General features: G+C 50.2%; 1 protein-coding gene across 1 annotated transcript; it reads right to left on the bottom strand.

Moving 5' to 3' along the window:
- Positions 1-501: 501 nt before the first annotated feature.
- PMP22 (peripheral myelin protein 22) lies at positions 502-25,153 on the bottom strand. The gene is made up of 5 exons (XM_062591831.1): positions 24,997-25,153; positions 23,776-23,876; positions 22,427-22,517; positions 6,128-6,268; positions 502-2,089 (listed from the first exon to the last, which is right to left on the bottom strand). The coding sequence occupies exons 2-5, from the start codon at positions 23,851-23,853 to the stop codon at positions 1,923-1,925; spliced, it is 477 nt and encodes a 158-aa protein (XP_062447815.1). The 5' UTR covers positions 23,854-23,876; positions 24,997-25,153; the 3' UTR covers positions 502-1,922.
- Positions 25,154-26,016: the final 863 nt, after the last annotated feature.

Raw genomic sequence — 26,016 nt, 5'->3', positions numbered from 1 at the left:
GAGAGCCTTACAACACAGGAAGGGAAGAACACATCAACCCCATGGCTGCACCTGGAACTCCGTTCCTGGTCCAGCCAGAAACTTCAGTGGATCTCCCAGCTTTTCTCTTGATTCAGCTGATGCAGTGATAAAATGCCCAACTTCAGGGGATCCTGTGGGACATCTGACATCTATGGAGCCCAAGCATGAACTCCAGCTTCTTTTGAGCTCAGGTTTCTAGATAGTGCTCTTTACTGGCTGATTCAATGTGTTCGGAGGTTCCCAGCTAAGCAGAAAGAGCAAGCTCATGGCTGTTACCCCTCTGGCACAGGTACACTTGCAGGCTGCCACGCAGACAGCCCATCCAGCTCAGCACCCATCACCAGGATAGACTAGCCCCCAAAATGCACAAAACCCATCATCCCACTGGCCCACAAAGACCTTCATGGGAAGACCATGCAAGCAGACTGGTAGAGCGCAGCCCAGCTCTAGCATGCAGTGAATCAAAAAACTGAAAACAACTGAGTTATTCTGACTTTTATTTCATTGCTTCTTAGTCCACACAGTCGGTATAAAATCAGAAAAGCAAAGCAAAAAAAAAAAAAAAAAAAAAAGGAAGCAACACAGTGGTGTCTGGAGTCCTCAGAAGGCAACCTAGGAGAGGCTGCAGCAGGCCGCCCATTCAATTCATTGCCAGACACATCTCGGACGCACAGAGAGGAGGACAGACATCATGCTCCGGCAGTGGAGACCAACGAGGCTCCACTCAGAGCTGTTTCTGTTCCTCTTGACCACGGGGGGAGAAAAAGGAACCTTGGTTATAAATGCTTTATTAAAAATAATAGTAAGAGCAAGTCATCTAAGTACAAAAGCAGTTATAGGTCATTTATATTACATAATTATTTCTTCTTTCTAGCATTGTTGTTTACCTCAAGGTTGTTAACTGAATTTCCAGTGAATAAAGGTTAAATGGCTAGCAATATAAGGAATGGTAAATAGATAGCACCATTTCATATATCTGGTATTTCATTTCTTAGATATACTGGGGTTGCGTCTTTCTCATCGATAGTTTATCTACATGGGAAGGCGAAAGTACACTTCAAGGTCATGAGTGACAGTTCCCAGCACTTTGGCTCAGTGCAGGTGACCCACCAGAGCCCCCAAACCAGCCCTGCAGGGACGAAGAGGCCCGGAGGAGCTGCTGAGCCAGGCTGCAATTGCACCTAAGTGATTTAGAAGCCCAAATTCCCAATTGGGTGTGGCGGCAAGGCAATGGGACTTAGGCATGTAAGTCATTTAGGCACTTTTGACAATTAAACCTTCTGCTCCGGAAGCTCTCAAACCTTTTGGAAGTGTCTCCCATCATACCTGTACATGCACTTTGGTTATCAGGATCACAGCATGAGGGAGGAGTGGGGGCCAACCCTCCAGCTGGTGTGAAGGGGTGTAACGCCACACTGTTCAGTGGAGCAGCACTGATTTACGCCAACGCAAAATCGGTCAGAGCTGGGTTTTTTTCTGATGGTTTGCTTCGGGTTGGGAAGGAAGGTTCAGGTCAAAGTGGATTTTGCATGAGAGAAAAATCACTGCGCTCTTGTTACACTGTTAAGAGTAATAGTTCCTTAGGCACTTTCTTAGGCTTTAAAACATAGTGTATGGTCAACAAAAGCAAACAATACTATGTACATATATGTAAAAAGTGTTATAAATAGGTTTTTTAAACCATAGATACTATATACATCTTCAATTAACAAGTAACCCTTTGTATGTTTCCTTTTGGGGTTGGTTGGGTTTGGTTTTGGTGGGAGGGTTTATTCCTTTTCTGTGTTTTTTTTTTTTTTTTGTTAATTTTCTTTTCCGTTTTCTCGTCTATTTTCCCCCGCCTCCGTCTCCTCCATGGACATCATGAGTGCCCTTGTATCGCCACGCCGCCTCCCGTGGGATCACTCGCGCTTCCGTAAGATGATGTAGATGACACCGCTGATGAGGGCCAGTGGGAAGGCCACCCAGGCCAGGATATAGGCAAAGCCGAAGGAGATGTCAGCCGAGGCTTGCTGCCAGTCCGTGTGCCTCACTGTGAAGATGGCTGCGCCACTCATCACGCAGAGCCCTGGCAGGGGAAAACGCACACGTAAAGAGGTGAGCAATGGCAAGTGGAGAGCTGTTCCCTTGCTACAAACCCTAAGCTGGCCTTGCTGGCCATGCTGGGGAGTATAACACCCAATGCCACCAGTGAGAACCTGCATTTTCTATCCCCTTCTCTAATATTTTCTCCTGTAAAACTTCTGTGGCACATTTTGGGGTGTATTATGCTGTGGTCTGGCTGTAGATGATGGGGATATCCCACCCTACCTCAGAGCATGCAAAGCCAAGGCCATGGAGCAAGCAGAAGAGGAGCTAACCCATCCTAGGCTAACCCATCCCTAGGGCAAGCATTTTCAGGGTACCCAGCCCTAGGCTGCCATGTCTGAACAAACCCCGCTCCCCAGGGCTTACTGAAACCAGGCTGCAATTTGAACTGCTCTAACAGAGCTGTGGCGAGGAGCTGTCAGACAAGCTCTGTTTTTCTGAGGCATAGAAGTTTCTTTATCACCTGCCCAAGCAAGTGCAGCTTGGAGGCCAAGAATGTCCTATGGTCACCCTGGGCTGGCATGTCCGTCAGCAGCGTGTGCCTTTGCACTGCAACACACCCCAACATGCCACCGTTTCTCGAGACAGCAAGAAAAGCTCAACTGCGTGCACCGCTGCTGCCCAGGGCTCAAGCCCTTTTCTCCAGTTTCCACCTTCACTAGCCACAGGCCAGCACGAGACCACGAGGGGTGTCCGGGCCAGGCCTAGCTGCGTTAGCCAGCATTTTAGCTTTGTTGCAAAAGCAACCCATCAGCATTGGTTAGCCTAGAGCTAACACAAAGCCACCACTATTTCTCCCTGAAAACAAGGTCTTTCAGTCAATCCCAGCAATTCTATTATATAGTCGCCGGGCTGTTGTCAGAGCTATGTTCCAAATCCCCAGCACAGACCTCAGGACCACCTACATTTAACCAGTGATATTTGAGCTGTAATTCCACTTGACACTGTCCCTTTGTTCTGGGAAAGTGCAGAAGTGGGAATATGTTTCATTAACACGCCGCTGATGCAGTTTCCATTCTCTAAACATGAGAGCAAACTCCCACTGCCGCAGCCCATGCAAGGAAAGCAAAACAATTGTCTCCCGATGCTGGTGGGACAGAGAAGGCTTGCAGCCATGCCAGAGTCACCTACAGACAGCAGAAAATATAGCAGCAATTGTCCACATGAGGAATTTGGCAAAATGGAGGCAATGGTAATGACTGTTTTCCTACATCATCTGCACTGTGGACAACAGAATGACCGATTTGAGGGAAGTATGCTCCAAAAGGGATGCAGGGTAGGAAATCAAGGACAGCCACATTCAGCTGCTTGCACTGATGCAAGCAATAATGCAGCACAACTTCAAAGGTTCATTTTAACAGCACAGTCCAGTCTTGCTTTGACAGAGGAACTGGCCAATTACCTGCAGGAACTGTACTACTCCCTACAGCTCCATGCATGGTGACACCTCAGCCAGCTGCCCCAGCCCTGTAGATGAGCCATGCTGTATTCCTCTGCATGCTCACAGCCATTTCTCCAACCCAGGACTTTGCAAAATGCCATGGGACATGTGGAAAGCCTGGCCCTTGTGCCTGAACCTTGCTTTTCTACCCTGCAGGTGGTGTCAGCTCTAGGATGAGCAAGACTGGAGAAAAGGGACAAAAATGATGCTGAGAAGTGATGGAGAAGATGGGTCAACACTGAGAGGCCTGAACCATGTCTCTCCCATGCTGGGTTTACAACTGCTGTCAGAAATTATTTTAGAAGAATATACTATGGGTGTCATGGGTTCACCAGGCAAAAGCTGTAAAAATGGAAGGGAGCTCTTGAGGGTGTTTTGGTGCCTCTGTAACAGCTGAAATCCCCTCAGAAGAAGTTCAGACAGACCTTAAGGGAGTGTTTTCAAGTGCAGTGGAGAAGGTGCTGGGGAGGGATCCAGCTCTGCCCTTGAACAACAGGCCAAACAACCTCATGCATCTTTTCTGCCTTTAATGTCCATTTTCCAGTTCTTCCATGACAGAGGTACGCAAAGAGCTTACGCATTGGGCTGCCTCACCAGAAAGCAGTGCAGATAACACCTGCCCTTCCTCTGCCTGCTATGGTATGGATCTGCCACCCAACAGCACCCACAGGTCCTGCCTTTGGCACCTGCTGGCTTGGGCTCAGCACTGCCACTAGTGAGGCTCCAAAACTGGAGGTTGGCTTTGCAATTCTAGACTTTGCCAGGCCGAGTCCTGCTCCAGCCATGGTTTATAGCAGTCTGGTCTTCATGGCTCAGTTTAAGGTCTCTCTTCCCTTCTCACTCATCTTTTTATTAAGTCGTGCAGTGATTTAAATACAGGCATTAAGGCAGGGGTCATCATTTAAAAAACTCCTTCCAAGTGAAATTAGTGGGGCAATAAAGCACTTCAGAGGGTAGGAAGGGTAGGTTGTCTTCACGTAGCAGTCTGGGGCAGAATGATACTAACAGTAGCAGTGAGGATGATTCAAGCCTCAACACAACACAAGTCCATGAAGGCCCCTGGCCTCCACTCTGGGCAGCTGAATCCATGCCATCACATCTTCACTGCAATGCTGCCCAAGCCAGCTGGGAGGGGTCTAATGTAGTTGCAGTCCCGTTTTTCTCACGCTCTGAGAATCAGGATTCACCAGCAGTCACTTAGGAGACAGTAGCCTCCTGCTCTCAGATGTATTAGACAAGTTCTCACTCAAATAATTGCATTATTAATGCCCAATTCCTCTCCTTGCCTCCATAGCTGTAATGGATTTCTAGACATTTATCTTTCTAGAGATGGTGGACTGGTATTAATTCATCACCTGCTTTATAGCCAAGTACCTACACTTGCAACAGATTGTAATAGATACATGGATAGATAATAGACAGATAATAGATTGCTATAATCGCTAATAAAGTTTAGCTCTGAAGTTGTCCAGGGTTTATAACTTATAAATTAGCCAGTCGCTTAGAGGATGCTCAGGAACGTTCTCTAAAGCTTAGAGGGTGAGTTTTTCCACAATGGGCAGGACCAAGGTTAGTTTTGGATCAACTTAACATATGAAGCTCTAGCTATTGACAGGTCTCCTCATGCTGCTGTATGTTAGGCAAAACATCTAACTAGAACCTTTTCACATTTAGTTTTTTGAAGTCTTAACGCCCGAAAATCCTCTTCACTGGTTTCATACACAGAAATGAAAAATAAGCCAGTGCTTTACAGCATCTATATTTGGAGAACTGCAATGTGTTACTCGACTAGTGGCTCATCTCCAGAGCTGAGTTCTTTAACTTTTAAAAATAGTAGCTGACAGTTCAGAGACAGATGGCTCACCCTGCATGCTAGAGTGGCTCTTAGCTGCTGTGAAAAGCACCAGGCCCCCTGATGGCAAGTTTACAAATAATCATTCAATCCTGTTTTGCCAAAAGCAGTGTCACTACTTCCCCCACCCCATCGTCAGCTGAGGAAACCTCGCCCAGTTCAGCAAAGGTGGGATCCCAAAAACTGCCCAAAACCCTGAGCTGTCATCACCACCATTGAGAGCCTGGAAGGGCAATTGCCCTTGGTCCAACAGCCCAAAGTCCCACGCAGTGGAAATGCTGCAAACAGCCCTGAGCGCAGCTCTAGCAGGGTCTGCACCCAGCTAACAGTGAGGCACCCACCTCATTGAAACCACCCCAGCTGGGGACGTGGTGACCTCACATCTTCTGTGGATGCAGCCCAGAATTGCTCAGGGAACATGTAATGCACACTGAAAGCTGGAAACTAGCCCCGGACATCCAAGCGCTCAGAAAGACCCAGATTTTTTGTACCCTCTTCCCATCAATTGAGTCATATAGGTGCCAGCACAGCAGCCTTCCTATTCTCAGCAAAAGCCAGCTCATCCTTGACTTTTGCACAGCCCTACATCAGCTGCAATTAAGTAATAACCAAGCAGGACCTGCTTTGGTATTCATGAGTGTGCTCATTTTTGCTATTAGTCCTCCCTCTTCACTTGAAAGTACTTTCCCTGCACCACCAGCATCCATTTATCCATCACCACTTACCAGCAAGGATTTGGAAGATTCCAGTAACGTAAAATCGTCCCCCCTTGGTGAGCGTAAATAGCTGGCAGAAGAACAGGAATAAGGACAAGATACTGAAGATGATGGACAGGATCATCATTGCCTGGACAGACTGCAGCCACTCTGGGGGAAAAAGAGAGAAAGACAGTATGGTCAATGCAGGCACTAGGGACTGGAAATCATGTCCCCTAATCACGAGGGCCACATGCTTTCTCAGAGAGCATTTATAATAACAGGCCCACAAGGTGGTATCAGCCCCAGTGCAAAACCTGGAGAAATCAAGACAAAGTCTCCAGTTCCCCCCACCAACTTTGGTTTGGGGCCTGGGAGTTCAGCTCTACCAAAAACACGTGCAACAAGCCATAACACATCAAGTCAGTCAAGCTCAGAGGTAAAATAAATACACCGCTAGTAAAAACACTGTTTGCCCTTATGGACTCAGACCTTTTGGAAAGAGTCTTCACCAGCTGCCAAACTTAGCTGCAGCACAGAGCAGACCAGTTCAACCAACCCCTGCATGAGTCACTGCCCAGCTATTTCCAGGTCTCCTGGGTGTGTAACTCCCCACATTTAAAAAATAAATAAATAAATAAAAATAAAAATAAATAAACAAGCAAAATGCCAGTCTATCGCATGAACAGCTGCAGCTCGACAAAAAGAGGCGGTGCCTCACGCCACTAGCATAGAACCACGCTAGGAAATACTGTTGTGTTTCTTTATGAAGTTTGAGATATTCTCAGCACTCCTGCTCATCTCTAAAGGTTGCTAAGGATACCATATTGAATAATCCACCATGAAAGTCAGGCACAGATAACGGTTATGCTCTGGAGAGGCAAACTGAAGCACAGATCACACAAGGAGGGGCAGAGATGCATGATCTGGGCTGGATCCTCAGACAGGCGAAATCCCTGTGGCACTGAAGCCTCCTGAATCCCAGTCCCATGTTCCTGCCACAGTTTTACTCTCACCAGCTACTTTCCTCAGGCTGCACTCTGCAAGAAACAGCTTTCCACAGCAAATAGCATTTCTGCAAACAGAAGGCTGAAACTTAGCAAAACTTCCAAATAAAGCTCTGCTTCAGCTTAGCAGTCCTCAACCCACCACGCAGCAGAAGAGGCCATTCAGGACTGCAATGGTCAGCATCTGCTCTCAGAGCAATGATTACAATTTCCCCCCCGATATCCTTGCAAGCTGCACCAAGGGAGGTGAGAACAGAACCTGAACCAGAGATCTAGCTATAGCCTTCAACCAAAACAGCAAAGATAATGCACACCGGAGCGGTTCTAGCAGAGGCTCCATAAGAATAGCAAATCCACCCCAGCAGGGAACATCCTCTGCAATTCAGTAACATCAGGTTTGACCTCAGACCATATACAAACCTGCATTTGAATTCTACCTTCTTACGTTCATGCAACAGGGCAAACTCAGGTCCTGCTCGTGTAAGCGGACAGAAAACAGCCAGTGCAGTCTCTGCTCATTGCAGACAGCTTTCTTCCTTCCCCTCCTTTCTCCACTTCTCACACCAAGCTCCTTCACAGTGCTAACATGCCCTGCTAAAGAGCTGTTGCATTTTACTCATTTCAACACTGCCAGGCACATGTCCCTGTGCAGCAGTTGTTGCCATTCCTTAGGAAGAGATAGTGACCACTGTGCTCCCTTCCAGTAAATGCCACTGCAGGCTTGCTGCATTTTTTACATTGATACACGCACAAAGTGTTCCATAAGTTTTATCCATCTCATATCAGCGAGGCAGGGAAACCCTCCTACCTCGAGCCATGCCTAACCCTTCAGCTCTCAGGCCACACTAAACCACCTGGAATGCAGCCAGCAATGGAGGGGAGACAGTTTGAGCACTGATAAAAAAAAATATCAAATCATGAAGCGTTGATTTTCCTCCTTGATGCTCAGACCTTACAGGAAGGGTATGGTTAGAAGGTATCCCACACAGCCACTAAACTGTAAACCTCTTCTATGTTCCAGCATTGATTCGGGACCCAGGAAGCCAAATCTTTTGTGATTTCAAAGGCTGCAGGATCTGCCCGGGAGGGCTTGGAGCAGAACCCTTGCTGCTGTGAGGTGGATGCTCCAATTGTCAGCTATTTTAAGAGCACGCTGTCTAGACGGAAAACTGAGCTGAGCCAGCCTTTTAATTGCATCCGCCTCCCCGTGCCTCTGTTTCACTTCTGAATGCAATCACTTTATCCGGCCTTTGCAAATTCCTGTTGCAATAAAGAGCCGTATTGGAGGAATATAAAGGCAGCCACTGAGAGCAAGAGGAAAAGACTATGACTGGAGAGATTTCACCAGCCAGCCAGGCTGACCCACCATGTCCAGAGCACTCCAGAGGCTCGCAAGCAGGGCAATTAAGAGATAATACTGGAGACCAGAGCTCCTGCTGTGCTCGCAGCCAGCTGTTTGCTGACATTTAGTGGCCTCCTTCACATATCAAGAGCCGCAATATACATCTCATTTCATGGCTTTGAGACCCACAGGTGCAAGCTAGTGTGCTCCTAGCACACCCAACCCCAGCTGCCCACAGACTTCAGCTGCACAAGGATAGCTAATTGCCTTTAATTCATTTAAAAGCTCCATTATAAATGCAGAGAGCACAGCTACCTTTTCAACTCCATACACTTATTACTATTTTGGCATTAGCACTGAGTCCTACCTATAGGCTTTTAAAAACAAAACAAGTTTCCCAGAGGGAGGTCTGGGCCCCATGAATTGTGCTGCAGGCCTGCCAGTGCTGTTTTTACTTTTAGACTGTTATTTGCGGTTTCCCCTGGACAGTGAGTCGGTTATTCCACTTTTCTGCAGCATCTATTCAGCTCTCCGTTTGTCGCTCTCCTCTTCAGGAGGAGGAAGAACAGGAAACAGAGCGGAAAGGGTAGATAACACCCTACACAATGCTTCCTAAGAGACTTCATCCGTGGCTGTTTTTGAGCCCTTTCAACCAGTCAGAAATTGAGGTGGAAGTTTTTAGAAAAGAACTGATAATGTTTCCCTGGGCTCCATAAGCCTCAGCATGCTCAATACTGCTGCTTGCATCCTAACAGCAAGGAAAAGAGTGACTCCAAGAACAGCTCAAAGATGGGAATTGCTACACCAGCTGTGTCGGAAGCTTCAGAGCCTCTTGTAGCAGATGCTGCCCTACAGGTCCCCGGCTGCAGGGAGTGTTTGGAGCCTTTCCAGAAGGCCTGGACTGATGGTCCGCCCTCCTGCAAGAGGTGTGCTGTTGTTGACAATTTGTGTCATCAAGTCAAAGAGTTGCGGGATGAAGTCAGTAGACTGCGAAACATGCGAGAAAGTGAGCAGGAGATAGACAGGGTGTCCTCAGAGACCGTGCTGCTCCCGGAGTCCCAATCCCCTGCAGCAGGGGAGTTGCTGGAGGACTCTGTGAAGAGTGAAATAGTACAGCACAGCACTGTCGAAGAAAGCTGGAAGCTAGCTGCTTCTCGAACAAAAAGAAGAAAGGCCCCTAATCCTCCTGTAGACTTGGAGTTACAGCTGAAGAACAGGTTTAGTGCACTCCAGGATGAGGAGAACCCGGACCTGGCCTCAAGGGAAGCAACTGGGCTGTCTGAGCCTGTGTCTTGCGTGACCACTCGGAAGAGGCGATGAGTGGTTGTAGTGGGTGATTCCATGCTGAGGGAGACAGAGGCGCCTATCTGCGGACCTGACCCCTCCTCTAGAGAGGTTTGCTGCCTGCTGGGGGTGAGCATACAAGATGTGTCTGAAAGGCTACCAAGGATTGTCTGCTCCTCAGACTACTCCCCTCTGCTGCTTTTTCATGTGGGTGCTAACGACACAGAGAACAAACTAGAAACAATCAAAGAAGACTTCAAGGCCTTGGGCACAGTGGTCAAGGGTCTGGGAGCCCAGGTGGTCTTCCCATTGGTCCTGCCCATTATGGGGGAAGCATGAGAGGAGGAGTAGGAAGATTTTCCAAATCAACAACTGGCTACACTGCTGGTGTTGGCAACAGGTTTTTGGATTCTATGACCATGGAACATGGTTTGAAGACCAACAACTGGTGGGGAGAGATGGGATTCACCTCACTAAGTGGAGCACATTTGCCTTTGCAAACAGGTTGGCCAGTCTAGTAAGGAGGGCTTTAAACTAGGTAGGAGGAGGGGAGAGAGGGGTGGCACACAGACATGATAGACAACCAAACACAATTTGGTTTGGGGGGCCTCCAACGGGTGCATGCAGCTGGGGATGGGACATGGCTATGGGGGACCCTTGTACACCCTTCCTGGAAAACCTGCAGGCATGACTACCTCTTTGAAATGCATGTGTACCAACACATGCAGCATGGGGAACAAAGAGGAGGAGCTGGAGATCTGTGTGCGATTGCAGGGCCATGATCTCATTGCAGTCATGGAGACATGGTGGGATAGCTCACATGACTGGAATGCTATCATGGATGGCTATGTGCTTTTTAGGAAAGACAGGCCAGGAAGGCGAGGTGGTCGAGTTGCTCTTTATGTGAGACAGCAACTGGATTGCATTGAGCTCTGCCTAGGGGTGGAGGAGGAGGAGGCATTTGAGAGCTTAGTGAAGATCAAAGGGCAGGCCAACATGGGGGACACTGTTGTGGGTGTCTACTACAGGCCATCTGACCAGGAAGAGAAAGTTGATGAGGCCTTCTACAGACAGCTGGAAGTAGCCCCATGATCACAGGCCGTGGTTCTCCTGGGGGACTTCAGCCACCCTGACATCTGCTGGAGGGACTACACAGCAAGGCACAAACAGTCCAGGAGGCTCCTGCAATGCACTGGTGATAACTTCTTGTCACAAATGGTGGAGGAGCCTACAAGGAAGGATGTCCTGCTGGCCCTTGTCCTTACCAACAGAGAGGGACTGGTTAGATATGTGAAGGTTGGGGGTAGCCTTGGCTGCAGTGACCATGAGATGGTGGAGTTCAGGATCCTGCAGGGAAGAAGTAAGGCACCAAGCAGGATTGCAACCCTGGACTTCAGGAGAGTGGACTTTGGGCTCTTCAGAGACCTAACTGGTGGAGTCTCATGGGTTAAGGCCCTAGAAGGAAGGGGGGTCCAGAAGAGCTGGCTAATATTCAAACATCACTTCCTCCAAGCTCAAGAGTGGTGCATCCCTATGAGTAATAAGTCAGGCAAAAGGGGCAGGAGACCTGCATGGATGAGCAAGGAGCTCTTGGCCAAATCCAGACAGAAGAGGAAAGTACACAGAATGTGGAAGAGGGGACAGGCTACTTGGGAGAATTACAGGAATGCAGTCAGAGTATGTAGAGATGCGGCGAGGAAGGCTAAGGCCCATTTGGAATTGAGTCTGGTAAGGGATGTTAAGGACAATAGGAAGGGCTTCTTCAAATACGTCAGTGGCAAGAGGAGGACTAGGGAAACTGTGGGTCTGCTACCGAGTGGGGCAGGGGCCCTGGTGACAAGGGATACAGAGAAGGCAGAGTTACTGAATGCCTTCTTTGCTTCAGTCTTCACTGCTAAGGGCAGCTCTCATGAATCCCGTAGACTGGACGTAAGGGAGAAAGTCTGGAGAAGGGAAGACTTTGCTTTGGTTGAGGAGGATAAGATTAGAGACCTTCTGGGCAGGCTAGACATCCACAAATCCATGGGCCCTGATGGGATGCACCCATGGGTACTGAGGGAGCTGGCGGATGTTGTTGCCAGGCCACTCTCCATCATCTTTGAAAGGTCCTGGAGAACTGGAGAGGTGCCTGAGGACTGGAAGAAAGCCAGTGTCACTCCAGTCTTCAAAAAGGGCAAGAAGAAGGACCTGGTCAGCCTCACCTCCATCCCTGCAAAGGTGATGGAACAGCTCATTCTGGATGTCATCTCCAGGCATATGGAGGAAAAGAACATGATCAGGAGTAGCCAGCATGGATTCACCAAGGGGAAATCCTGCTTAACCAATCTGAGAGCCTTCTATGATGGAAAGACTGGCTGGGTAGATGAGAGGAGAGCAGTGGACATTGTGTACCTTGACTTCAGCAAGGCTTTTGACACTATCTCCGAACACATCCTCCTAGATAAGCTCAGGAAGCGTGGGTTAGATGAGTGGATGGTGAGGTGGATTGAGAACCAGTTGAAAGGTAGAGCTCAGAGGGTTGTCATCAGTGGCGTGGAGTCTAGTTGGAGGTCTGTGGCTAGTGGTGTCCCCCAGGGCTCAGTACTGGGTCCCATCCTGTTCAACTTATTCATCAATGACCTGGATGAGGGGACAGAGTGCCTCCTCAGCAAGTTTGCTGATGATACCAAGCTGGGAGGAGTGGCTGATACACCTGACTGCTGTGCTGCCATTCAGAGAGACCTGGTCAGGCTGGAGAGTTGGGCAGAGAGGAACCTCATGAGGTTCAACAAGGGCAAGTGCAGAGTCTTGCACCTAGGGAGAAATAACCCATGCACCAGTACAGGCTGGGGGCTGATCTGCTGGAGAGCAGCTCTGCAGAGAAGGACCTGGGAGTGCTGCTGGATGCCAGCCATGTGCCCTTGTGGCCAGGAAGACCAATGGTCTCCTGGGGTGTGTTAGGAAGAGTGTTGCCAGCAGGTTGAGGGAGGTGATCCTGCCCCTCTACTCAGCCTGGTGAGGCCTCATCTCGAGTACTGCATCCAGTTCTGGGCTCCCCAGGACAAGAGAGACATGGAGCTACTGGAGAGAGTCCAGCATAGGGCTACGAAGACGATTAGAGGGCTGGAGCACCTGACCTCTGAGGAACAGCTGCAAGAGCTGGGCCTGTTTACCCCAGGGAAGAGAAGACTGAGGGGGGATCTTATCAATGTGTACAAGTACACAAAGGGAGGGTGTCAGGGGGACAGAGACAAACTTTTCAGTTGTTTCATGTGACAGGACAAGAGGCAATGGGCAGAAACTGAACCACAGAAGTTCTGCCTGAACGTGAGGAGGAATTTCTTCACTGTGAGAGTGACGGAGCACTGGAACAGGTTGCCCAGAGAGGTTGTGGAATCTCCTTCTCTGGAGATATTCATGACCCACCTGGATGCCACCCTGTCTAACATGCTCTAGGTGACCCTGCTGAGCAGGGAGGTTGCACTAGATGATCTCCAGAGGTCCCTTCCAACCTTACTGATTCTGTGATTCTGTGATTCTATGATTCTGTGCCTGGGATGGTGATAACCACATTTCACTGCTCTAAAACCTAATGCAAAGGAAGGAAGGAAGGAAAGAAAGAAAGAAACCCAAGAGCAGAAATCACAGCCACATCCCCAGGAAAGAGAACAGCTAACCAAATGCCCCCAAGCAAAACTCCAGCCCTGCTCACAGGGAGGTTTTATACCCCAACGAAGGCTGCAGCTAAGCAAGATTGATGGGATAGGGCAGGTAGGAAGGTGCCCTTGGCCAGGAGCAGAAGCCTTTAAAGAACAAGCATTGGCACTCCAGGACTGAATTTACTGCTCAGTCATGGACGTTCTATCTTGTTTTTGACCCAGACAGAGGGAAACTCTAAAGTGCAAGACCCTGATTTGAGCAATCAGCTTCTGCTAATGTACTCTGTGTAAGATAGAACTACATTAGTTTTATGTGATAAAATCACCTGTGTGCTGTAACCTGCAGCTTATAACACCATTTTGCACCTATATCATTCCCTTTGCAAACTGTGTACATGCTGTACCTTAAAATCTGACCACTGCTAGGGAAGATAATATCCACTAAGGAGGTACTTGTAGCATATAATTTGTACAAAACTAACCAGAGGGAAATTTCTGACAATGTGTGGAAGGCAAAACCTGCTCTTTCAATACTATGAGCAAAAGAAGATCAGCAGGGTCAGGAAAAGGACATGCACTTACTAGCACAGTTACCAGCCTAGGTCTGCCACGAAAAGACAGGTTTTCCAAGCAGAGCTGCTCCAAAGCACACTCTCAGACTTCAAGGTCCGATCAGGAACCAGAACTGAGCCCAGCATCCTTCCTACGCCACATTGGAATTGCAGGGGCTTGCAACGGTTATAAACCTGGTTATTCAACCCCCTTAGCTGAGTTGAAGAAGGGTAAATTGAAGATGTAGAAATACTACCTCAGTTGCACCCGTTCTGCAGCTGAACTTAAGACTGCTGCTCCTTGGCAACTTGCTGTAGTGACACGGAGATACGTAAAAGCTTGGATACCCACAGCGCTCTTGTCGAGTGGCGCAGACATCCTCCTGACACCAGCCACGTCCCCTCCATTCGAGCCAAACCTCCACTTCCTGCTTTTACGGGAAATAGCATCATCCAGATCCAGCCAGGCCACTAAGCTGCCTGCACCATTTCCTAGGAAAAGGCCAGCTCTGTGAAACAGTAACTTCCTCCCTGTTTGTTCCCAAATCTCCACCATTGCGACTACAATTACAGAGTTAAGCCAAGTCTCACCTCCAGTAAAAGCAGTTTTTATGACCAATGGCTGCTTCTTCCATGTTCTCCTATGCCCAGGGTGTTGGATTGAGATATTCCTGGGAAGCCTTGAGAAAGGGGGGATTTTAAAGAGTTCCCAAGACATTTGGAAGGTGCAAGGGATGAGAAGGTGTGAAGACCCAAGGGCCGTAGCTGCTTAAAGAGGAGCCAAATGAAGAAGCTGCTGCAGCTCCTCCCTGGGAGGTACTATCCACCACGATGCATGTAGCCTTGCTTTTCAGCTGAAAGAACACAAGCTGGGGAATATGAAGAGACTTCCCAAACCCTTCAGCACAAAACAAGATCTCCCAAAGCCCTCTCTTTTCCTCCTCTCCTCCTCTTGCCTTTCCCTCCAACCTACATCAAAGATGTTCTTGAGTCCAGGGGATTCCAGAGCTGTCAGATTCAAACATAAATGGTTTTCAGAGCTCTGCCCTTCACATTGTTGCCAGCTCATATCTCTGTAGTTCAGCTGCGAGGCCAGAGAAGTGGTTCTTTTGGACATCAAAGCTCACATCCCATGAAAAGCAGCTGCTGGCACTGACAAACTGCTTTGCTCCTCTTCCAGTGATGCTCCTCTTCACAATGTTCAAGCTAGCTCCTCTTCAAGACCCTCAAGGTAGAACTGATCTCCCTTTGCAGGGCTCATGCATGAAAGCAGAGGGGGTAAATAAACCTATCTGAGGAGCTGAGGCTGAAATGATTTATATACCAATTGGCACTGATATACTGAGAGGAAAGTCCAGCATCAGTACGTGTTGGCACCACCAGCTGTTTATGCCTTATTTGAAACCGAGATAAATGCACCCACAAAATTCATTGATGCACTCCAGCTCCAAGGAAGCAATACAACAAGCCTTCAAATTACACTCATCCTGCAAAACAGTGGATGTGGCATGAACCTTACACTGGTCCCTTCACTCCTCAGGGATCACTGGACTGCAGCTGGATACCAGGTCACCGCCCTTGCCCAAGCGATGGACCATTTCCCTGCTCCTCCCTCCTGCATGAGAGGCCCCTCTGCTTCCAGGGAACACTTGAAGTTGAAAGGGAGAAGGCAACTGAGCAATATCGCTATTAAAAATCAGGAAGCTGTGGCTGAGATCCTTTAAAGTCACAAACACAGGTTACTTCAGGAAGGTAGGTCATCTGGCAGCTCAGGAGGATGACTGTGAGGGTGGAGGTGCAGTAGTGGAAACCTACAAGTCTAACTAAGTCTGAAAAATACCATGTGAAGGGTCTTGAGGCACTGCATTCTGCAGTGGACTCTGCCACCCAATTCTATGGGTTTTCCAGCCATAATCTTCCCACACATATTGTATTCTTCCTCCCTTTTGCTCCTCTTCCATCAGTTAAAATGCCCACTGCAGAAGTGCTGTTGAACTAAAGCGGCAACTGAATAGATATTTAGCAGTTGAGAACCGGGAAAACAGCCTGGTTTCTAATCACTCCACATCACATGCTATTTGTAACAAGAACCAACAATAACACAACAAAAAAAAAATTTTAAGCTGATGAAATCCCTTTCATATTGTAGGCAACGCAGTTATGGTAGAAACTGTTCTGAAATACAAAACATTCTGCCAGGATACAAGACGGTTAATTTGTGACAACTAAATGCCAAGCCACAGTCACCCATGTGTTGGCAGAAGGGGTTCAGGGCTGACCACGGTGGGCCAACATCATCTGTCATTAATTTAAAGGGGATACACCAGAATCACAAAATTATGAGATTACAGTAAGTCCCTTCTTCTCTGTCGGAAAGTGTGAAGACCCTGAAGGACCCAGAGGTGTCACCAAACTGAGGTGTCTTCACACATGGTCCATGGACTGAATGGGACTAGCTAGTATCTGCTACCTCAAATGTAAAGGCTGTTCATTATCAAATATAAAGGCTATCCATTATTTACTGCAAGGTTTCCTTGTAACAAATGCAATATCCGTAAATATTGGTAACTTCTCTAGTTTGTAGCTATTCAACTGAAATAAAACCAAAGGCTGCAACAGTTCTCTGCCTGCAGAATACATGAGACAACACAAGGTAAGGTCCAGAAGATTACTTTTACATCCAATAAATATCAGAAACCATTTTTAAATCTTTGAATAGAAGCCTCTGATTTGCAGAGAGGCCTGGACTATTGCTTCTACCTCACCCTTTGGCTCAAGAAAGTCTCCCCTTAGCAATGACAAACACATTCCCCAAGTCTTGACCTGGTTTTACCAGACTCATCTGTTTCAGTACCAGACTCATCTGTTTCAGTGGGCTGGAGTGAATTTTGCCCCTACTTCTTTTCATTCAGATATTTTATACTCACTATCAATAACAGATACTGAGAAATAACCTTCCTGCAAGAAATGTTGCAATGAAGCCTTGCAACATCATTTTTGGCCACAAAGAGTAGTGCTCCAGGTCAATCTACAAGCAGCTTGCAGCATACATGCAAAGGGTTTCCCTGGGCAGCAGGAAGGGGGCACCGTGAGAATGAATTGGGAGCCCAAGGCCAAACCCTCCTCCTGGTGACACCTGCCTGTCCCAGCTTGGCTGTTACCTCCATCCAGATGGTCACTAGTAGGCAACATAAAGCAGCAGCAATACTCATTTTGGTTCTCACCAGCTGAGATTTAGTCCCCCAGTATATGTTGATGGTCCAGAATCAGAGGAAGTAGAAAAGCAACTCAATTTCCCTAAACGTTTCCTATGTCATGTGACTGACTCCTAAATTACAGCAAGGGAAACAGGAATCAGGTTCACTACTATCTCTAGAACAGTTATTTATTTTCCTCACTACTGTGTCCTTTTTTTCCTTCTATTTGTCAGCATTATGTAGCAAAAAAGAGAAAAAAATCTTGATGCATCTGCAGTGAGACTGTTTAATGAAGAAGTATTCATAATTTCCTTTTAAAAGTTTTAGGACTGCAATGGGAATGTTTCATAGAATCGGTAAGGTTGGAAGGGACATCTGGAGATCATCTAGTCCAACCCTCAAGGAAGTGGCCCGCACAGGGATCGAGCCCGCAACCTTGGTATTATTAACACCACGCTCTAACCAACTGAGCTAATATCATGTTTAATAAACAAGTATTCATAGTTTCCTTTTAGAAGTTTTAGGAATCAAAGCATTGCTGGAAGAGAATTTGAGAGAGTAAGGGTAGCAAAAGCACTTGACAGCGCAGAAGTGAGTCATTCATATACTTCTGTTATACATTTTGAAGTGGAGAAAAAGCAACACTACTCCTTGTGGGAACAGCTGATGGGTCTGAGTGCAGGTGCCCGTGTTGTGCAAGGGCTGCAGATATTTCTTGCTTCTCCCGGTGCAAAAAATATGAAATGCATTTCACAAACACAGTCCTGCCGAGGCAGAAGCGTGGCTTATGTCCCATGCAGAATTTCCACCGATCCAAGTTAACCCATGTCACGAGAGCACACATCCTGCTGGCGCTTAACCACAGGAGTGGGTTTTCCCCTAAATGATGCTTTCTGCAGAAACACGGGATTGACAGAGAAGCTTGGGAGTGATCCAGGCTTGTTTCTCATGATGATCTTGCTGCCAGCGTCTCTGGCTGGAGGGAGATGAGCTGGTCCAAAGCCACTTTGTGCCACTGAGGAAAAAACGAGCAACTCAGGGAGGGCCAGCAAAGGGGCTCTGAATAAGAGGGAATCAGTCTGCAAAAATATCCGAGCAATCCTTGGTGTGCGGAGGCACTGGTCCCATCAAAGCAAGGTCCATCACAGCCCCACCAGTGTCTGTGCTGTTCAGAGATCTCTGCTCTGGGGGACCCAAGCTGGCTTTGCTTGTGGCCATCACATGAGCAAATCAATGAGTGCATCATGTGGCCTGTGGCACTTAGTAATCATGTGGATTGGTGTTCTGCATGCTTCCCAAGGTTTGGGGCTTTTTTCTTCCCCCTTTAAAAAAACCCACCATGCTGCCTTTGAACAAACTATCATGCAAAAGTCTCAGAGCAGTGATACAAAAAACAGTCAGAAGAAAACAGGAAAAATGTTTCATAAAGTTACAGGATGACGTAGGGATCCAGAGATCCCCTCTGCTTCCCTGCATTTGACATTCCCATCAAAATCCTGAAATGGCAGCAGGAAAAAATCTTGATGACAAAAGAAAAATCAAACTGGATAGAAAAGGCCTTTTTTGAAGAAAAATACTGTTGTCTGGAAATTTTTTTATGGAATGTGTATAAGATCATTTGAGTTACTCAGGTTAGACTATTTGCATTCACGACTTCAGAAGAATTACACAGCTGAGAGTCTGGCTCCCAGCCTTGTAAAAGCACAATTCTGGGACTCAGAGCCGAATTCTTGAGATAAGTCTTTTCCAGGAATGTCTGACAGCGCAAACGAAGCAAAGATTGCAACATTTTTTCCATAGTTCTCAGCCTCTTGAAAAAATGTCATTATCCAGCAAGTAAACGCAGAAATCAAAGCGACAAGCAGGCAGTTGTAAAAGCCAAAAAAGTGGGCATCTCCCCCAACATGATGTTTTCTCCTTCCCTGTGCTCAGCTAGTGGCAAGGACTCTTGTCCCTCGCAGGCGCAGCAGGGTTTGAACCCTGCTGGACCATCTATAAAGTTCACAGCACGGTCTCCAAATCTGCCACAGTTAAACGCTAGAGACGGGCTGGCAGCAGGTTTCCAAGCAATAGCTTGCAGCCAGACATCCGAATAACGGCCATCTAAATAAAAAAGTCCTTGTGTGGCAGTCCAATGGACGAGGAGAGCATCATCCAGCATCGCCGTGCCGTGAGACCCACAAACTGACATCGCAGAGCAACAAACCTGCAGCCTCAAGGCTGTAGCAAAACGTCTGCCCACATTCAAAGTGTGAAACCAAGCTTTAGGATGGGATGGAGAAACTCTCCACTGCAATGACCACTATGACAGCCAGAGGAAAAACTGCCGCTGCATAAAGCCGAAGTTGTGCCAAATTCCTCAACGAGGATCTCCTGCACTTACCCCAGAGCAGAGCTTGGTGCTCTGCTATTAACCATTCAGTACTACCTTTGGCACAGGCACAGAGAGAAATTCTTAAGGCTTTCTATAACTCAGTATAACATGCACAGCCTGCATTTTGAGAGATTTAAACGAGAACGGTTTGCGGTATCTTGTAGAAGAGTCTTTATATTTTTGAAAGTAAGCACGTTCTTAGCCAAGGATATGAGGAGAGGACAGTCAGCCAAGCAGAGGACCAGCCTGAGCTTTGGAAGTAAGCCAGCCACAGCATCCTGGTCATGCCCTAGGCCTACGTACCAGTTATCGCTCCGAAAAGCGGCTGACTGCAGCTGCAACAGGGGAGGTGGGAGCAAGGGGCTCAGAGACAGGCACAAGGGAGGGAGGGGTGCAGTGATTTCCTGGTAAGGATGTCGCATGGTATTTCTATTCTGTTTTCAGAAGCAGATTTGGAAAGCCTTGCTCGAGTATAGAAAATATTTTCTTATTTTGTGTTTCTACAGCACAGTTGAGGAGTGAATCCAGGAGTCAGGGTACCACCAAATAAACAGGAGCTCCTCTCACAACCCTGCCGTGGGGCGGATGGGGGCAGAGTCTTTCCCCCATGCAAAACCCCTTTCAGCGATGCCAGAGCAAAACCTGCATTTAGATAAGTGTTGGCAGCGAGCACAGGGTACCTCTATTCAAAGCACAGCCCACAGTGGCACCTCATCAACCAAAGTCAACTACTCAACCACATTTTTAGCTGGCCTCTCTTGACTACAGCCTTTTGAGCGATATAATTTCATCACTGAGAAGGGTCCAAAGGGAACCCCCTCTTGGAGCAGCTTCTGGAAACAGGGCATGTGATCTAGACCAGCATCATGGGATCACCTGGAGGTGATGAACAGCAACTTCACAGTCACCCTGGGATAAACCTTCTCAACCACACTTGGAACAAGCTTTTCTCAACACTGACAACTCCTCTATGTTCAGGATCCTGCAGAAACTGAGGAAAAGTGGCGCAGGTTTGCAGAGCAATCAGCAGGACTTTGGGGACGACTTTAGAGCCCACCACTGTAGGACTCCAGGGTAACTGCTGCCTTCTTATTGAAGCACAAGCTCAGCAGTTTTGGAGTGTGCATGAATGGACATGAACCAGCCTACCTACGCCACAGACAGCAAGCACAAGTCAACTGCTGGAGAGGGACATTGCTCCTGCAATCTGCTCGGCTGGAACGCAGTCCAGCAGCTTCACGGCCAGCCTGGACACCACCAGGCGTCAGCAGAGGCCCACGAAGGTGGCTTTACTCCCACCACAACCTGAGCCTGAGCTGGGAAACACATCACTGCTTATAGTGGAAGTAAAATTAGAGGGAGAATAAACATCACCATTTATCTCCCCACATCAAGTATCTGCAAGTATTTTGTTCCCAGATGGCTGGAGTTCAGCGCAAACTGCATCTCCAAAACCCTCTGATATTAGTGGAGGCTCCAAACACTGCTAAGACCTCTTGAAGACATTTTGTCCTTGCCTTAACTGTGCTCTTTCCCACCTGGCCCACATCTCCCCTTCCTGCACACCAAGACCACAGCCCTGCTAGCCTGCCCTGCCACTCCTCCTGCGAGGGTTATGCACCATGCTGGTCCCTGAAGAACCGAGCATGCCTTCCTGCTGCCTCCTTTACCTTGTCGACTGCCTTTGGTATCAGGGAACCTCCTTCACATCTGCTGAATTCTAGCCATTCCAGCAGACCCATTCCTTTAAAAGGAGCAGAAGCTGAACAGTGTTTCCTATGCAGATTCAGTACTGCTACTATTATTAAATGCCCTGAAAACTCTGGGTCACTGGTTCTTAGCAGGAACTCCTCTCCTGCTAACCTTCAAAATCAATGTGCATGAAAAAACGCCCAGGGTGACATGAGCCTCCACCCAGTGAAGAGCAACTCTACTGACTTATGTAAGATATCCATGAATGGAGCCAAGTGCAGCACAACTCCTGGGCCCTCCACCCGGCACAAACCCCCAGAGGCGAGAGCAGCGGCACAGCCAGCTCCTGTTCCCACCAAAAACACCACTAAAGCCATGCTTCAGACATACAATTAAGCCCAGAAAATACCAGGGCTCTTCAACCACCTGCGACATGCAGATACCCTGGGGACCGTTTCACAGGGGGGATGCAGCCTCACATAGCACTCTGGTGGCCCAGCAGTGCTTGGCAGGCAAAGGGCTCAAGCCACTGAGAGGCAGGGGAAAGCTGTGGTAGAGAAAGAGTATGAGTAATGCCCTTGGGAAGGGAAAATGAACGGTGACGTAGTGCTTAGCAGGGCCTGAGTTCTGAGCATCGCCATGTCCCACACGTGGTACGAGGCAGCAAACCACAGGAGGAGGGTAGTGCCCAAGCCTCGGCTATCACAGCTGCCAAAAGCAGTGCTGCTTGCTAGATAGGAGACTGGGTATCCTCCAGGAGACAGGGCATCCTCCGGGCACAAGGGGCATCAAGAAAAAAAAGCTGTCCCAGCTGAAGCCAGGGCATCACCACTTGGGCTGAGTGCAGAGAACATCTCACCCGGGGAGATGCCCTGCATCTCGAGGTCAGCAAGTAACACTGATGGATGTTGGCTCCCAGCACCCTGGCTGAGCCCTGTCTTGCCCTCAGGGACTCCCAAGCAACACAAAACAATTTTCCCCAGCCCAACTGATGTGTTAGCTCAGGGTCACCTGCACCAGTGATGCCTGGGGTTGGCCCCACAGCAACCAAGAGCTCGTGTCCCTAGGGAGGCAGAGGCTGTGGTGAGGTGAAAGCAGAGGATGGATTGGCTTCAGGTGGGCACCAGGAGGAGAATCACAAACAACCTGGACCGGTGACCGACCCCAGTTACCTACTCAAATACCACTCAGTTTCACAAATCTGGGGAGGAAGAGCGAAGCATCAGTGATGCACGAACACTCACCGTTCGTGGACGACGTCAGGCAGTGGAAGACGCTACCGGTGGTGCAGTTCTGCCAGAGGTCTGCCGTGTGTCCAACACCCACGAGCCATTGCTGCAAGAGAGACACAGCCCCGTGAGCCACGGCATGCCAGGGGGAGCCCCACGCACCACGGCACGCTCCTGCCACGCGTACAACTCTCTGCCCGCCCTGCATTTCCATAAAACAACACAGGGTCGGATAGCCTGAGTGTGTATATGCACGCGAGTACCCCTATGGGTGTTGCCAAGCACAGGCTTTTTTTTAATAAAGAGGTTGGAGAGCAAATACTGATATTTGCCTTTAGCTGCTTTTGCCTCAACGGCTTCGAAACAGAAGCTCTTTATTCTCTTTAAACATCAGCAAACCTCACAGGGGAAGCACGCTTCCCTCTCTCTCTACCTTCTTCTCCCTCAGTGGCTGGCCTGGCTATTTGAATGGTTCCACGTGATTTCTAACGACTTGAAAAATTTTGAAAAGGCTTCTACTGCTACAGGAAAAAGAAAAAAAAAAGAACTAGTGAAGCAAGCCTGGAACTTGCTAGCTCTGCAAAACTTCTGTGTTAAAACCAAGGCAAACTGCTTAAGCAGGCGACACATTATCTAGGCTCTGGCCTGGAGAACGGTGCTGGGAACCCTGTGCTGGTGCAGCATCCAACCCTCTGGCTTCCCATGGCTGCAAAGCCTAGACAGTCCGTGGCAGCAGCCCATCTAGTTTAGGGGACAAAAGCAGCCCCAAAGAAGCAGGTCTGGGGAACAAAACAGTTGGTGCCAAGGACCACTGGGTCCACACTGGGCAAGTTTGAGGGGCCTTGCTCAGACTAGCTGCCTTCTGATCCCGTGGCCTGATACCTGTTAGCAATTGGAGCTCATTTGTTAAATGGCAGTGCATCTTCCGGTGTAGTTTCATCCAAAAGGAATCTAGTTTAGCTGCTCCAAGTCTGCTCCACAACGTGAACCAAAGCATGGTAAAGGGGGTGGGGGGGGGAGGGATGAGCAGGAAACTGTCTTCAAAAATGCTCTGCACCTCCAGAGCAAAATATTATGTGGATGCACTCAGCATCCAATGCTGCACACCAAGTTAACCACCAGTTACCTGCTGAGAGCATAAATTAAGAATTTTCTGTGCAAAATGCTCCAAAATTCCACTATTCATAAGAATACCAATCTGAAAGTTAGTTTCCTGCTAAAAGCCAGGCTGAAAAATAAACTAAGAATAAAAATATATGTGTTCATCTTTCCATGCCATCTCCTTCCTTGGCTGCTCCCCAGCTTGCCGGTGCCTCCGTGCCCGCTTTGCCTGAACACGAAGGAGGACGCGAGTTCATACTTACACTAACGATGGTGGAGATGAAGAGGAGAACCAGCACGGAGACGTGGAGCACGATGATCCCCAGCAGCAAAAGTAGCATCTTGGTGGTAGTCTTGGGCAGAGCTGAAGAGGGAAAGAGATGCTGAACGTCCCCGTGTGTGTGTGTGTGTGCGTGTGTATGTCTGTGCCGGGGGTGTAAATCCCAGCCCGGAGGGCAGCAGGAGGCGCTGCGCCGACGGGCAGGGGCCGGAGCAGATGCAACAGCGCGGTTAAATATACTCCTGCCGGAGCGGAACATGTGCCGTGCCAAACATGCGTTTTTTCTGGGGAGGGGAGATGCGTGGGGGCAGGCGGGAGCCGCCGCGGAGCAGCGCGCAGGGCGGCCGCCTCCCGCCCCGGCCCCGGCCCCGGCCCCGCCGCAGCCGGGCGCCTCCGAGCGCCCCGGGGAGGGGGGGGGGCGAACGGGCTGCACCGCCCCGCGGCGCCTCCGGGCCCCCTGCTCGCGGGGGTTCAACCGAGCCCTCTTGTCCGGGGAGGGGATGGGGGGGGGCTTCTCCCGGCCTCTCTCCTCGGATACCCCTCGAGGGGCTCCCCGGTCCCTCTTCCCGAGGTGTGTGTGGGGGGAGTGTATCTTCCAAGCCCTCTCTCCCAGGGCCATCTCCCCGAGGGAGGCTCCATCGGACCCTCTCCCCAAGGCACTTCCAGAGCGTGGCTCACTCAGACCCCTCCGTGGGGGCTCCTCCGCTCCCTCTCCCCTGGTGGGGGGGGGGTCTTCTGAGCCCTCTGCCCCGGCGGGGCTTCCCAGTCCATCCCTCTGGAGGGCTGCCCCGGCCCCTCTCCCAGATACCCCCAGGGGCTCCCCTGGCCTCTCTTCCTGGGGGAGGGGGGGGGGGGTCTTACGAGCCCTCTCTCTTTTTGGGGGCGGGGAAGGGGGGCTCCCTGGCCCATCACCGCAGAGGGAGGGCTCCATCGACCCTTTTCCCCAGAGGACCCTGGAGGGTGGTTCCCCCGGCCCCTCTCCCCGAGGGGAGAGCTTCCGAGCCCTCTGCCTCGGGGGGAGGGAGGGGACCTCCCCGTCCCCTCTGCTCCCTTCGGGACTGGCGAGGAGGCGGGGGGGAGGAGGAGGAGGACTCCCCCAGCCCCTCTCCCCCCGCAGCCCCGGGGGCAGCGCAGAGCAGCGGGGCTCCGTTCTCGGCCCCCTTTAAGAAACGAAGCGGGCCGGGCCGGGCCGGGCCGTACTCACGTCGCGGGGCCGAGGTGCGTGGGGCGGCCGGAGCGTTGCGGAGCGGCGCGGAGCGGCCGGGGTGGTGCGGTGCGGTGCGGCACGGAGCGGAGCAGCACGGCGCGGAGCGGCGCGGCGGGCTGTCAAGTTTCCCCTTTAACCGGGACCAACGCCCCGCTTGCGTGTGCGGGCCAGGGAGTGTCCTGGCCGCGAGCGCCCGCGCCGCTCCTCCTATAAATACGGCGGCGGCAGCGCCAGCGGCCCCGAGCCGCGCCGAGCCGAGCCGCGCCGAGCCGCGCCGAGCCGCGCCGAGCCTAGCCGCGCCGAGCCGCGCCGTGCCGCCACCCAGCCCGCCGCTTTGGCACAGGCATGTGAGTCACCTCCTGCGGGTGGCTTCTCACCGCTCTGTCCAGACAGAGGAGGCAGGCAGACACTGCCCACACCGCGCAGTGCGCACACGCTCCGTGCACGCGTTGCACACGCTCGCTGCACGCACGCACGCTCTCACACACACACCACTACGTGCATCGCACGTGTATACTGCACACGCACACACACGCGTTGAGCGCCCAAGTGCTGCCTGCACGTTGCACGCATCCGGAGCACGCACGCTGCGCACACCCGCCTGGCAGCGCTCGCATTGCACACGCACCACGCACACGGGCGCAGACCCGCACTGCGCAGCCCTGTCCTCCCCGTCCACCACAACTCCGCCGCTGTGGCCGCCTGCTCTGCGCCACACAGCCTGCGTGGTGGCGGGAGCGCGGCCGCAGCCCCGGGGCCACGGAGAGGAGGAGCAGGGTGCTGCGGGAGCGCAGGGGATGCTCCGCAGGGAGGCAGTTCCTTAGGGAGGAAGCCAGCGTCCCGGCCGCCTCAGATTGCTGTGGGCTGCCTTGTCATGGGCTGCTTGTGTAGCCCTGAGTGAGGATCAGTGGAACAGGATTTAGGGAATAAGGTGCTGGCTGTGCTGAAGTCGAGGGGAATTGCATCTCTGACTTCAGCAAAGCGTGACGGGTTCCCAGGGCATGGTGCGGAGCTGTG

This window comes from Rhea pennata, chromosome 19, assembly GCF_028389875.1.
Source record: "Rhea pennata isolate bPtePen1 chromosome 19, bPtePen1.pri, whole genome shotgun sequence".
NCBI classification, from domain to species: Eukaryota; Metazoa; Chordata; class Aves; order Rheiformes; family Rheidae; genus Rhea; species Rhea pennata.
Note: the sequence above shows the minus strand (reverse complement) of the source record. Positions and strands in the feature narration are given on the sequence as shown.